This window comes from Gavialis gangeticus, unplaced genomic scaffold (genome assembly GCF_001723915.1).
Source record: "Gavialis gangeticus isolate Ggan-Ray unplaced genomic scaffold, GavGan_comp1, whole genome shotgun sequence".
Classification (NCBI taxonomy): domain Eukaryota; kingdom Metazoa; phylum Chordata; order Crocodylia; family Gavialidae; genus Gavialis; species Gavialis gangeticus.
The window spans coordinates 7,840,618-7,855,597 of NW_017729013.1; the positions used below are offsets into that span (position 1 = coordinate 7,840,618).

The window sequence follows — 14,980 nt, forward strand, 5'->3', positions numbered from 1 at the left end:
AAAAGGAGGCTGGATGAACACCTTGCTGGGGTCATTTGACCCCAGTACTCTTTCCTGCCATGGCAGGGGGTCGGACTTGATGATCTGCTCAGATCCCTTCCAACCCTACCAACCAGAAAGCTATGAAGTCAGAAGAGGTTGTAAAAATGCACCATGGATTTGGTCATAATAGATATGCGTATTGGCATTAGACATAAAGGACCAAGAAACAAGGACTGGGCGAGGTTTTTATACTGAACAGGTACCCTGTAGTTGGAAAAGGGAGGCTGGAACATGGTGAAAATTTGACAGGCTGGTTTTCTCTCTCTCCAGAAATGCTCTTGGTGGCACTGTTCCAACATTGCCATGTTTAGGACTGTGACCACCAGAATTTCTCCATCAAATGATACAAAGTTAATTAAAGTCTAATTCCTTTTTTTAACTTTCCTGTTTCTGCTCTGACTTACCTTGTCTTGCCTGCATATGAGCAAGAAATGTAACCTCACTTTGCCTAGCTCAATTAAATGTGGTAGGTCTGAAAGTCTGGGTTGTGCACTATTGTTCCCTGCGTCCCTCCCCTTCCCCCCACCCCACCCCACTTCCACTGTGCTTAGGGAAGATTGGATAAAGGAGCCAAGCAAGAGGGGAGAGGAGAGGGGGAAACAGGGCAAAGAAGCATCAGCAACCGGGCAGGGTACATAACACAGAGAAGGGAAAAAATTCTAACCAAACAATGAAACCTACAGATCCTGAATTAACTTGCTTCTAATTTGCATCACTTTGCACCCTTAACTTCAATGAAATCACTCCTGATCCTGACCAGCGTGAGAAAAGACTCGCATCCAACATTGAGCCTAGATGTAGGGCTTCTATTTGTGCCAGACCAGCTTGTGGGCAGTCAGTTTCTTTTATTGCTCATACATAGTACAAGCTTTCTTTTAGGTAGTCTGATGCATCAACAGAAATGTAGGATAGCTCCAATGAGTGTAAAATTGAAGTGAGCTATAGCAGAACGAGGCTGCGTATAGTCTTACGCAGCACTAAATGCAGCACTTTCCACTTCTGCAAAAGGCAGGCAGATATCTTACATCTGTAGGACCACATAAATCCCTTTTATTTTACTCTGTACTAAACAACCAAATCTTCTAATAAACTCCACCCGAGTGTTAGGGCTTGTGTAATATTAATCCCAGGTTTGGGTTGTAGCTTTAATGCAATATTTGATCCAAGCTGATATAACCCATTCTTATCTCCTGACATTACTTTTGTGGGGTTTGTGGCATTTCATGGAGATTTTAATATAAGGAGATACATTACAAATCCCGCATCTGATTGATTCACTATGTGATATGATTGATAAATGACCTGCATATTTTTTGCATGAAAACAGTTCTTGTAATGTGATACCCTGCCCAGAAGAATCCTAAAGGTTAAAGGTAATCATTGTAATATGAATAGAGTTTAGACCAATGTATTATTTTTTTCCCATTACATGAACTCATCTTATTTATTGAGAATATAATATCACACTCCACCTTCACTGACTAAGCCTTTTTTTAATTACTAGGCACAGTTTATCCAGAGTAACAACAACAAAACAATGGCAATTATACTGCAGATGTTAGGGTGCTCTTAAGCTGTTTTGAGGAAAGAGTGGATTTTAACTGAACGCTTTCAATTAACTGTGATGTCCTGTGATGCTTGCCTTTCACCTTGAAGGACATAAGTTGAAACTGGCTCCCACTGTTATGTAGCAGAACTCAGAAGTACTCAAGATTGAATAAACCATATTGTATTCTCTTATTGTTCAAAAATAGTCTAGAATGGGTAGTCCAGTTGCTACTACAGTAGAATGGGCATGATTGTGTTTAAGTCCTGACATTTCATTGATGGTTCTCTGCTATGTGTCTGCCACTGGTAGTGAATTTTTTTAGCATGTCTGGCCTATTGTTCTATTGGGAAAGATATGCCTAAGAAACCCAGTAAAATACCCGAACCCCTTGCTTAGGACCAGCATTTTCAGGTCTCATAATATTTTGACTTTTAAGAATGTTTTGGGCATCTTGTGCAGTCAGCAATTAAATTAATGATCTGTTGGTTTTGAATAACAAGAATGAAAATTTGGATGAACTTAAGACAGTTTCTCTTAGAATCTTTAAATAGGAGCTTATGGAGTTTCTGTAGATCGGTTCATGTAACACCAGTGGCCTTGAGGGTAACATGCATTTGAGTGACTAGTTTTAACTGTGGGAATAGAGAGCGCACCTGAAGCAAAACACAGTTCTGAACACTCCAAGCTTTGCATCAGGATCCAAGTCTGAACTTTGCAGCTGGCTTGTGTGGTCTCTCTGTAAAGCAATCATTAACCCCCAGATCAGGATCTTTCAGGAAGTTTAGGTCTGGCTTCCCTCTCATTTGAACTTACTACTGTGGTTAAGAATGACAATTGAAATCCTTTCATCCTAAATCCTAATAATTCCTGGCCCTCACTACTTCTTATCACAGCCAAGTTTGGTAGAAAAATCTTTCCCAGTGATTGTGACCTAAGGCTCTCCCATGTGGTCAGCAAGTGCTATAACCCATCTCGCACAATGAAAGGAAGGGAAGCAACCCTATTACCTAAGCTCTGCATTTTGTTTTAAAAGTGTTTAAAATTTCTATAATCTTGGAAAATTCTATCCTGCCCTCCCCCCAGCATGTAACTTATTTTTGCAAAGCAAATTCTGAACCTGGGATGTTAAATATTTATGCAAGGCTGCCACATGGGAATGTCACATGCAAGACTTTCTTTAATGCAAGGGGGTATTTGGGCAGATCAGTATCAGTTACTATGCATAGAAGATGTCTTACAGCGGATTTCAAAGGAGCTGGGGAAAGTTAGGTGTTCAGATCCTCTGATAATTTTTACTTGTGGCCTAACGTTTCCATTCAGTCTTTAAGGGGAAATTCTAATATTGTTTCTCCAGATTTATGTCAGTATCAGTAAGAGCAGAATCAGGCTCATTGCCTTAGGCTGGTTTTATATCTAATTTACCCCAAAATAACTTGTTAAAGAATCAGACCCCATATTTTTTTCTTATTACAGTCTCCTGTTTGTGATGCTTTCCTTGGAAGGACAAGCAGATGATAAAGGACACAAGGCAGCATCAGGTTGTTTAAGGCTGGTGATATGACCCTTAGTGTTGAACATTACACCACAGGTCTTTTTCCTTGATGATAGCCAGAAATTGAATGTTTAAACTATTGCTGAAAACAGATGTTGCTTACACAAGTCTGACTTCATCTTGAACTGGCCTGGGCCTGTGGCTGCAGAGCTTGGGCACTTTTATGTCCCCAGCAGGTAACAAGCAATAAGTAGGGCAAAGACAAATGGTGCACTTGGGGAGTGCAAGTGAGGTAGAGCTGTGGAATAATTTTATCAGGTGTTTTTAAGTAATTGTGGGGAATCCAATTTCACTCTGAGCTCAGCAGTGCACTTTGCTCTCTACAATGAACTCTTAGCCTGGCATCTAAAAAATTATTGGATCCTTTCCCCTTGTAGTAGTTTGCTGGGCTTAGAGAACAGTGTGAGATCTGACAGTTACCAATCACAGGGTTTAAATGTCTCAGGCTAGGCTTGGCTGGTTTGCTACCCCACTGACCTTGGCCTGATTTTCATCCAAACCAACACATCAGCCCAGGTTTTCTAGGGTTTTTCCCTCCTTTGTTTTCAGCCCACTTCACAGGACAATGAGGTCCTCCCTGTAGGTCACTTTTGAACCATCCTACAGAATTTAATAGGGATTTATTAGGGCTGTGCAAAGCTTCAGTCCCTCATTCAGTGTGACGGAGATTCAGCCTGCTTTGGTGGCCAAATCTCCAAATCCGAATCAAATCAGAGGACTCCTTAATCTCTCCGAATTGAATCGGAACCGTCTGAATCAATTTGGAGAGATTCAGAAAGACTCAGTGATACGGACACAGACACAGCTTTAAATGTTTTTTCTACATACCTCTAGGTAGCGGGCGGCTCATGAGTGCTGCGATGCTGGGGCGCGTGGCGTGTCGCACAGAAACACGGTGGGGCTCCCCAGTGTGCTCGGCAGCAGACCCAGAAGTGGGCCAGAACCACTTCCGGTCCACTTCCAGGTCTGCTGGGGACTGCACAGGGACCCCCCCACCGGTGCCCCCTGGCTCAGCAACTGGTGCCTCCTGCATCTGGAGGAGCACCCAAAGTTCCCCCCAGCGCGCTCCCCGGTGTACCCCCATCCACTTCTGGGTTTGCTGCCGAGCACCTGGGGGACTCCCCGCACTCCTGTGGGCCACTCCATCCACCCCAGCTTCACAGCATTCACAAGCTGTGCCTGGTACCTCGAGGTATGTAGAAAAAACACATAAAGCTGTGTCTACGTCCGAATCACTGGTTTGCCAAATCAGCATCAAATCTTCAGATTCAGCCAAATCGAACTGGGGACAGTGATCTGAGTCAACGAATCGAATCACTGTCCCTGATTCGGGCCAAACCCAAATCTGAATCGAATAGGGCCTGTTTTGCACGCCCCTAGGAATTATATCCTTCTTATATAACTGTGCAAAGTTAAGGCTCTTTTCTGAATAGAAGTGAGCTATACCTCTGTTTTGCTGAAGACCTAGCGCAGGCTCTGTGTGTTCCAAGCACCAGCTGATGACATTGCAAACAGTTAAAGGGAGGCAAGGAACTTTTGCTCCTCAGAGGTGTCCTCACTGCAAGTTGTCCCACCAAGTATTATACACAGAATAATTTATAATAATTATATAATTTAATTTTTTTATAATAAATATATAATTTAATATAAACATGCTTGCAATTATTTGTGAATGCACATATTCCCTTGTCACTTCACGGAATACTTTTCTAGAACTTCCTGAGGGATAAAACCAATAGCGTTCTACGTAAATTGCTCTGGACACCTAGGGAATTTAAGAGGGAATTTACTGGGCTATAAAAACCACATTATAGCATTTAACATAGAATTATAATCTCAGTAGACAATTCTATGAATTAGTTAAAAAAATTCCATCAATGAATTTTACTCTTCAACAAATTCTTCATGACTACCTACTCAGCTTGGTAGTTGCAGGAATCATTTTAAAAATTAGTCACAAATAGTTTTCCCAGAAAACAGAATAAAATGTGTCGAAATAGTTGTAAAATTAATCATTCAAACATCTTTGCAAAAGCAGGGGAATTTCATTTGAAAAAAGTTTTACATTCAAGTCTGTAGTTGTTGGGCTAAAATGCTAAAGTCTCCCCTCCCTTTTAAATATGGAGAAGAATGTTTTCTGCTAACACTAGTTCACTGACCAGAAGTTACCTGTTTAATATGGTCCATCCTGGAACGGATCAGATGATCCCCAACACCTTTGTGTATTCCATCTAAAGCAAGGGCGGTGGGCACAATACAGCCCACAGGCTGGATCCAGCCCACCAAGCACTTTCACTTGGCCCCCAGTGCTCACCAGCAAGTTGTGACCTACCCAGCCCTTCGTCCTGTGAGTGGGTGGAAAGGCCTGGTTGGCCAGCACACAGCTTCCGTGTGGGGCTGTTGCTACCGCTGCTGCAACCCCCAGTCTCCTGCTGGCTGCAGGCAACAAGTAGGGAGGCAGCAGGTGGGAAGGCAAGTAGGGATGGGGCTTCAGCTGGGTGGGACCATAGGGCTGGGACTGGGGCAGGAGTATGGGGCTGGGGCTGGTGGTAGCGCGGAGGTCGGGTGGGCAGCTTGTGGGCGTGAGGGAGAGTGGGAGGTGTAGGGACACCCACCCTCCCTCACACACCCACACCCTGCCCCCACAACCCCCTACATATACACAACCCCCCAATATACCCTGGACCCTCCCTCCCAGAAGGGATATTTCTGGAGGGCAAGAGGAAGGACTTCCAGTTGAAGAGGTCAGGGGTTAGGGGTGAGGCTTCTAGTCTGAAGATGGTGACAAGGGGACAGGTCAGCTGTCAAGGGGCAGGGCTACCCATGTGGCCCTCGGCAGCTCACCAAACCTCATTAAGCGTCCCTCCACCCAAAATAATTGCTTGCCCCGATCTAAAGGGAAGCCTAGTGTCCTGGACCTCAGTGCATTGACTATGAACTTTCAGGAAGTCAAGCTGTCCCTTTCCTGCTCATCATACATATGGGGTGATGAGCATCAGAAAGGTAAGAAGGGAGGCTGAGCTTATGACCTGTTCCTTTACTGTGTGAGGAGAATTAAAGATTGCCTGAAAACCACCATGTGCTGCTTTGCCAAAAACTCCTCCAGCTCTGAATAGCTTAGATGTGCTGCCACATCTGAACCTACTTACAATGAGCTCTCAGGTTTTTTGGAGAAATTTTTGTTATGTCTCAAGTCCACTGAAATGTTATATTGACAAACAGAATCAAGGGATGTAGGATGTGAAGGTGAGAAGCAACTGTTTCTGTACAATTGGAAAAGGGAAGTTAGTCCAAACTTCCCATTTCCTACACCCCTTCAGCTCAGTGCCCTGTTTAACAAGGGATTTCAGATTGCTCTAGGACAGTGGTTGTCAACCAGGTTGTTGCAGCACCCTGGGGTGCCTTGAGATCCTTTCTAGGGTGCTGTGGGGTGTCACATAATGTTACCACTGTGCCAACATGCATCACAAAATAAACACAAAGATTTCAAATAGGAATCCATGTTGTGAAAAACGTTCTCACCTGTGAAGCAGTGAGTTCTTTGTAACAGAAGATTTGCTCTATTATTTTTCAACAGTCAAAAACTGGGGAAAAATTCAGAGCTGGCATTTTCTGAGGGGTACCTCAAGTCTAACGAGGGCTACCTTAAACCTAAGCAAGTTGAGAACCACTGCTCTAGGACTACTCTTCCATAACTTCCTATTTCAGTATTATTGTAGTCTTACTATGCTATTTCTGCTTTTTAAATGCAAGCGAAATTATAGGCACAACTTGAAAAGAAATGAAGGAAGGCTGACTCCTGCTCTGACTTCAGCTGTTAGTTTGTTCACTCCTAACATATATGCTAGAGGAATATTGGATTATACCATATCAGACCTTTTGTGTGTTAACTTCTATTTCCAGCAGTGACCAATACATGGTGACTCAGTAGATGGCCTAAAGGCTTCAGTTTTGTTGAATGCTTAGACTTGGACTTGACTTCTAGTTCACTGCACTTTAAGAAAACATACCATGCATAAATGCTTGTTAGGACCATGCTGCGTTTTGTGCCATATGCAGTGGAAGAAAAAGCCCTGCAGTGATTTGCTTCAATCTGATCCACGTTGTTGTTTCAGTTAAACCTACATGTGTTTTCTGGGTTTCTGTACTTCAGCACAACAGATTCCCTGTTTGCATCTGAAGCATAGAAAACAAACACAGCACACAGAGACATGAACTAATTAATCCTCTTTGCAGAAGGAGCTGTAAGCAGGATGTGTGATTTCATACTTCTGCCAAAGGCCGACACACCACAGAAATGCACGAAAAGGCTGTAAGCTTTTTTCTACTAATCGGGGTGAATTTACACCCACTTAACAAGAGTGCAAACTGATGCTCAAAGCAGAATTAAAGTGTAAATTAGCAGGCAGTTCCCCTCTCCACCTCATTATTTCTCAAAACCCGTCTCAATTTTATTTGAGAGAATATAATTTCTTAGCAGCTTTAGAAATCCTAAATCTTGCTATCAGAAACCAGTCTGTGCCTTTAGAAAATATACCAGCAACTATGGTTCACGCCATAAGGACTGTTCAGGCTATACAGTCAATTTGTAAAAAAAAGCAAAAATGAACATCCCTCCCTACCCCCCACCAAAGAAAAAAAGCATTCAGGATTATTTTGTACATACCTTTAAGGATTATTTTGTACATGCCTTTAAATCTTTTACACCATTTATCAGCAGGTATTCATTTAAAACATTGTTTTAATGAAAAGGACTCTTGTCGCCACTCGATGCTGATTATGCAGCAACACTTTTTTATTATCATGCATAAAAGTGATTTGGATCTGCTCCATTCCAGATGCAAACTTCATTAGATTTCTATCAGCTTGGCTAATAATGCTGTTGGACAGGGCCTTGAAATCCTGTATTGTGCTGTATTCTGGCAGTTGTTATGGATTTAATATGTCCCTTTACATAGCACTTCTAACATGAACCAGAGCACTTAAGTGTTAAATGGTTCACACAGGGATCCCTTCACATTCCCTCAGTGCTGAAAAGAAGCCACCTCTGCACTGGGATATGGCAGCTGTTATTCAGCAGCATTATACAGCCAATTTGTAAGGGAAATAACAGCATGAGCTCACATTCAGGAAAGGACTTGCGCATCTCAGAGGTGGAACAGGAAACGGCCCTACATGGACTCCTATTCTGCCTTGCTCAAATGCTGAACAATCCATTTATGCCTCTACGTTTGTAGCACACCCTCATTTTAGCCTGAAGACTAAGTCACAAAAAAGCAATCAGGACAAAGAGGACTGACTTAGGTTTGGCATTTCAAGAAATCAAGCTGGATCCCACTTAGGCACCATATTTGTGGCCCTTATTTCACACTTAAGTCTTAAGCCAATGGGACATCAGCACAAGCTTAATTTAAAGCACATGCTTAGGTATTTACTGAGACCGTGCTTTCTTCTAAATAGGAACAGGAAAGTAAATGGATGGAGGAAAACTTGCTGAACCAAATTCACTCCAGACACAATACCACTGACAGGAGTGACATTAAATTTAGGGGGTCATGGTAGCATATTTCTTCTTGGTTTCCTGCGGCATCCACTTCACATTTAGAAAGCAAGACACCCAGCGATGAGAATACTGTCCTTAAAGTCAAGGAGGAGGTCTGCTAGTTTATACCAGCTAAGGGTTCCATTCCTTTGCACTTAACCTCGCTCCCAATTTAATTAGTCTCCGATGAGCTTGTCAGAATAATATGTTCTGCTGAAAGTTCATTGTTTCTGGCTTTGCTGCATTATTGGCTCTGACTGTGCATCATAATAAATAAATGATAAACTTTGTAATATTTGCAAGTACAGAAATAATGTGTCCTTTTTATTTATAATAATAGCCTGATTTTATGATGTAGAAACAAATGTAGCATATAAGGCTAAAAATTTCCAGTCATGTAGTTGGGTCATTTGGAGTCGAACGTTCTCTATTTTCTTTCGTGCTAAATCAGCATGTCACTTGGAGCTTTCCAAAGGGGAATATACAGTGCTATACAAGACAGAAGTACTGGACTTCCCCTCAAGTCAGGAGTGAACCATTGATTTAGCATGATATTTACAGATAAATTCCTGCTGGAAGTGCCATATTTTTTTGGACTGAAGCCCCTTGCTATGGGAAATTTGGCCATGCTTCTCCCAAAGAAGTGACTGAGTTCTTACCAAACGTTTGGTCTTTGTCTTGGTTTCTATTTATTTTGCTGTACAAAAATAACAGTACTATGTTATCTACAGCAGTGCTAGCCTGCTTGGTACTGAACAAATTGTAAAAGGAATATCATCCCAGTTGGTTCTAAAAGCCAAACAATATAGCTGCACACAGCACTGCAATGTTTCTGTTTTTTCTTACATACCAGATGTCCCTAAACAAGATGTTAATTCACCTTAAGATTTTTCCGGTCATGGCTAAATCCTGACTACAGTTTTAACCTTCTCACAACTGCTCCTAGTTTTTGGCTGCTCAACCTAAAGCTGCTGCCAATTCAGCAGCAGCTGTGAAAGGGTTAAAACTAACCGGAAGTGAAGACTGCACTTCCCTCCCTGCCCCTGTGAGGCTGGCAGAAGAGCAAAAGCCCAGCAGCTATTATAGCATCCCTATGCTTTAATTCCAGTGCAGAAATCAGTTTCCCCGCTGAAAACACACACCCAGCTTTGGAGGACTGAGTTTTGGGGGGGAAGGTGCAAGTTGTATGTAAGTAAATGAAATAATTTATTTGGCAGTAGTGGGCTATGCTGTAGGAGAGTTGGCACCCTGAGTAGCTTGGCATAGGTTTAGCAGAGCTGGTAGGTAAAATGTTCATTACTTTTTAAAACAATTTCTACCCATTCCTCCTTTAAAAAAAAATGTGTTTCAAAGTTGAACCAGTTTCCACCAGCTTTTGATTTGAATATTTTGCAGAAACATTTTAATTTGCCTCTTCAAATTCCACAAATTTGTCAAAATTTTAAAAAATGCAGACAGTGCTGATACTAAGACCACCAGAGGCATGTCTGAGGAAGATCTGAACAAATGGCTTGGAGGCATTAGGCTCTGTCCAACTCTATTCCCTCCTAGCACATTGCTTTTCTCATCAAGTCTCCCATCCTTTCTGGTGCCAAACATTTCCTGCAAACTGTGAAGCATATTCTGAAGTCCAGTTCAGGGGATGCAGCATTATGAAGCGCCCCAAAGCTCTTCATTAGCTAATTATGGCCTGTTTCTGGAAAATTAATGGAGTTTAAGTCAAACACTGAAATTCTGCCCATACCTCTGTGCAGCAGTCTGTTGCTTGCAGTAATCTGAGCTGGTTTCATGCAGAACCTTTCAGGATCAAGTCCTGTAGTTCCCATTACCTTAATAGCTGATTGAGGGGTCAGCCCTTCTGAGTCCAGTCTGAGCAGAGAGCTATGCTGACACCATTTTTCTTTCTATATCTAGATTTTTCTGCTTGAGGCTGCAGAGAGAACCCCAGCTCTGGAGAATGACCTGCCAATCCCTAGGCCAACAGGCAGATGGTATGATGGTTTGCTACCAGATGCCATTCCCCTGCTAAACCCTGGGACTGTGTTAAGGAAGACAGTGGGATCAGCTGGTAAGACAACCTCTACTCTGACTGCATGTATTAGTGCCCTGATACCTGGTACAAATCCAAATCTGAGCTCTATATGGTGATAGTAAATAGGCTGCTTCTGTATAACTTGGTCTCAAATAGTGCACTGCACTTGGCTTTGATGCAGTCCACAACCAGGAATGATATCTTTCCAGTTCTTTCCTTCTAATATAAAGACAACAAATAGTATAGGGGTAGATTGTCAGATGGGCAAATTCCCTCTTGTGGGCCCAAGACATTTATACTCATTTTCCTTCAGAGAGTTGCAAATAGTAAATCCTGGCTCTTGTGCTTTAGGTTACTTTATGGCAGGTGCAAATTGGATGGTCATTGGCACAGGTGCTGAATTCGCATCTGCAGCGGGCTTTGCACTTGCAGTGAGGAAATCCGAACTTCAGCTAAGCTGAGAATATTCACTACAAAGAGGAAATATATATGGCAGGACATGTTTTCATAACTAACAGTTATGTGAGTTACACTTCGCCGTGCTTTAGTCTACACATTGCCGTTTTGGAAGTACTAAACCACAGCAGCACAGCACTGTAATTGCCCATACCGCTATGTTGCTATAGCAGTGCACCAAAACAGGGGACCGCATCGCTATGGCAACGTAGCTGCCGATCATGTGTAGACCCGCATGATTGCTACGTCGTTATAGCATACTGTCCAGCAATGTAGCACATTAGTACATCACCTTTTTACAGGTGGATCATGTCCAGGGAGCCACTCTTCCTGAATGTTGAGGCTGTTCAGATCTGGGGTTTCCATTATAGACACCAGAGCTGTCTGAGATATTTGGACCCTTGATCTTCCCCCCAGTTGAGGCTGAGTGAGAGAGTTGCTCTGTGACCAATTCTGCTAAATTGCGAACACAGACCATATGCTGATACACCATAGACTCAAGTACAAATTCATGTGCAAGTATGGGATCTGTATGCACGGTTTAGACAGCCTGTTTGTTCAGCATGGCTTGGTAGGCTTCATTGTTCCTTCTCGCTGGAAGAACAAAGCTGACATGTAAATGAACTACATACATTATGTGGAAGTGAAACAGATTTGTTCTTCTGTTTTTATGGAATGATCTGGGAGTATCTCATCTGAAAGTGACTTTCAGACAGGGGAAACTGGATTTGCCTTCCTCAAAGCCCATTACTGACACTCGTACCACAATGAGAATTGCTCCTAAGTGAAGTGAGGAGCTCTTCCTTTCTTGCTGTTACCTTTCCTTGGGTTAAACTATAGGAGAAGCAGCTGCATTCTGGGAAGGGAGTGGACAAATTCAAGAGGGGGGAATAATAGGTCCATTTTGTCTCTCATTAAGATTTTGCTTTCCTTTGGCCCAAGAGTTTCCTAAGGGCTGAATCGTGATATTGCTGAGGCTAAGTTCCATTATCATCAGTAGAACTCGCATGCTGTCCTGTGTCTTGTAAATGTTCATATACTGTGGAAGTTGATTTTCAGGCTTGGATAGACTGAAGCATTCCTGAAGAAATACAGAGACCCAAGGGGACCGCAGATGGGACAGTTAATGCACACCTCACATGCTCAGAATGTAGTATTCTCCTGGGGATGAGCAGTGCAAGGGGGTGTCTTGGTTGTATTTAGCAGGATGGCTTTTCTGTTGACAACAGATCAGTTGCACTAAGCATGATACCTTTTAAAATTTCCCATAAACAGAATGGGCTGTTTTATGATCCCTCTTGTGGCATGAAAAAAAATACACTGAAAACAAACCTCCAGCTCAGTTGTCTTGGCCAGACAGATCACCAGGCATTGAATTTCTTTGACCTTGGCATTCGCCATCCTTGTTTCAGGATCTTCACTCCTAGTTTCCAAGGCACTGTCTATCCGTTACTTTCCCTGCTCCCAGGGTTCTTCTTTATCCTCCATGGACGTAGTCCTCTTTTTTTTTTTAAGAACAGTTTATGGCAGCTCTTCAGCTTTTCATGACTGCAGCCGACTTGGAGCGTGGCTACAGCCAACACAGACCAGATGTCACAATTTGACAGGATACCACGATATGGGGGGAGGTTCTTTAATAGTATATTCTGCAGAGTATTTTCAGAACTGCAGTTACAGCTGCTAATAACTGAATTACAGCAGCCTTTTCCCTCATGTCCATTATAAGCTTATTCCATGTTTTCCATGTCATTTATTTTTGCTTTTGGGGTCTCTCTGCACCTGCACCTCATCCCACTGCTCAGTCCCAGAGGAGAGATGAAGACCTCCACTTAAACTCCTTAATGCCCCAGGACTCCATGTAAGCAACAATCTTCCCTTGTATTCTAAGTGCTAAGGGAAGTTTCTTTCCTTGTAAGTCACTGCCACTGTTGTTCAAAGACTGGTTCCCAGTGAAGTAGGCCTAGACAGAATCTGTCATCCAGTCACATCTAGATTTTAGGTACATTTGAAAGCCGCACTTAAAAAAAACCTGCACTTTCTATTGCATGGAAGGTAGGGTCCTCATACCCCAGAGTGAATTATCGCCTTAGGCAATGGTTCCTAGATGCTTTTAACCAACAGACCTTTGCAAAATTCTTACAGGACAGCACACAATGTTATTATTGAACCTTTCATTGAAAATGGTGGGGAATATTCAGTATGCCAACCACTGCTGATCTGTGGACCACTGTATGAGGAACTGTAGTCTAAGCTGTGCCTGAGATCTTGTGTCCCAGTGTTTCTGCAGAATCTTGTTCAGCTATATTATAGCCCTGAATCTTTGCTACCATTATTGTTGCTTCAATCCATCTGGTCTAGTATGAATTATGCACTGCAGATCTTGTGTAATCAGTGGAAACCTGAGGTGTACCGTGCTATTTGAAGTCAAGTTAAAATATTTCTGCCATCTACAATAGTTGACTGGGTCATTAATATATTATGGGCAAATGACAGGTGTTATTTGGGTTGGGGGGAGGTTGTTTCCTAGAGCTAAGCAAATTTGATTGCCTTTATTTGCTAGGAATGTATCTTGAGTATTGATCCCCATTAGCCCCCCAAATTCAGTTTGTATTTACAGTCCAGAGGGAGCCAAAAACTCAAGGCAAAGTTTAGTTAAAACTCAGTGAACTTCACACAATCTCAGGCTGGAACCTTAAGAAATAACCAACAGCACCTGGCTTCACCATAGGACTGTAATTTACTGCTCAAAGTGGGCCTAAATTCCCTTAAGAAGCTTGTGAACCTCAGTAAATATTTCAGTGAATATGATCTTAGATTAAATGAAAGCCAAAAAATGTTTTTTTGTGGTTTGGGGCTTAATCAGAAAATTTTTGCACGTCTCTCTTTCCACATTAGATTTCTGTGGACAATGATCACTGTATTGTCTCAGGTTTTTAATATTTTTTTGAGTTAAAATGTATCCAAGCCAATCCCTGCACTTTTACCAACTCCTAGAGCTGACAGATAGACAAAGAGCAGAACGCTAGCACAAGGAGTCGATATGGTTGATTTGCGCTAGATGCTTGGGACGGTGGGAATGTTTAAGAACGACCTTTTAGCTTTGAGTTGGCTGAGGTCTTTCCAGGCGAAGATCCAGGAAAACTTGCTACTGTTTACTAAAGTTGCCATTTCTTCCCTGACTGACAAGGCTGAGAATAGACAATAATTTAAAAAGCAATCAGAGCTGTTGAGACAGCTGTGCTGCTGGCTTCCTGGCCTTTCTGATCAGCTTGTTAATCAACAGGGAGACTTTTTACTGAGTATTAAAAAAAAAATAGCAATCACACCGAAACAGTTGGCAATGGGAGAAGTATTTTTCACATACGTTTTCCCCCTACACTTTTAATTAGAACCCAAAGGAGACCAAGGTGTTGAGGAGCAGCTGATACCACAGGGTAAGTGACTGATGGTGGTTTTTTTCCTTCTTTCAAAGCCCAACATGCTGCTATGATCTTTCCTGTATGGTGCTTCCTGAAATACAGTATAATTAAAATTTTCATCCTGACATGGAAGGAGCAACCTGTAATTCTACAGTTAAGGATCCATAGTGACCTGGTGCCCTGCAGGTGCTGAAACAGATTGATCTGTTCATCGGTTTGTCCAACCCTTCTATTGTTGGCACTGTATTTAATTCCACAGGGCCAAAAATCATTGCTCCTCATAGCCAGATCCTGGGGAATGTAAATTGCCAGCTGCTCCAGCCAAGGATAAAACTTCTACTCCAGATGGACAGCGGGAGGTGGGAGATTGTTAGAGATGCTGATGGGT

At 42.5% G+C, this 14,980-nt stretch overlaps 1 protein-coding gene across 7 annotated transcripts in view; it reads left to right on the forward strand.

Annotated features, from left to right (window-relative positions):
• The window catches only part of COL26A1 (collagen type XXVI alpha 1 chain), a 442,136-nt gene that overhangs the window by 373,432 nt on the left and 53,724 nt on the right, over positions 1 to 14,980 (forward strand). For 5 of the 7 annotated variants that reach the window (XM_019511439.1, XM_019511441.1, XM_019511443.1 and 2 more), the window contains exons 5-6: positions 10,600 to 10,753; positions 14,563 to 14,607. In XM_019511439.1, coding sequence (XP_019366984.1) covers positions 10,600 to 10,753; positions 14,563 to 14,607 — 199 coding nt within the window. The remainder of the gene's footprint in view (positions 1 to 10,599; positions 10,754 to 14,562; positions 14,608 to 14,980) is intronic. The other 2 variants (XM_019511442.1, XM_019511444.1) reach the window with 1 other exon arrangement.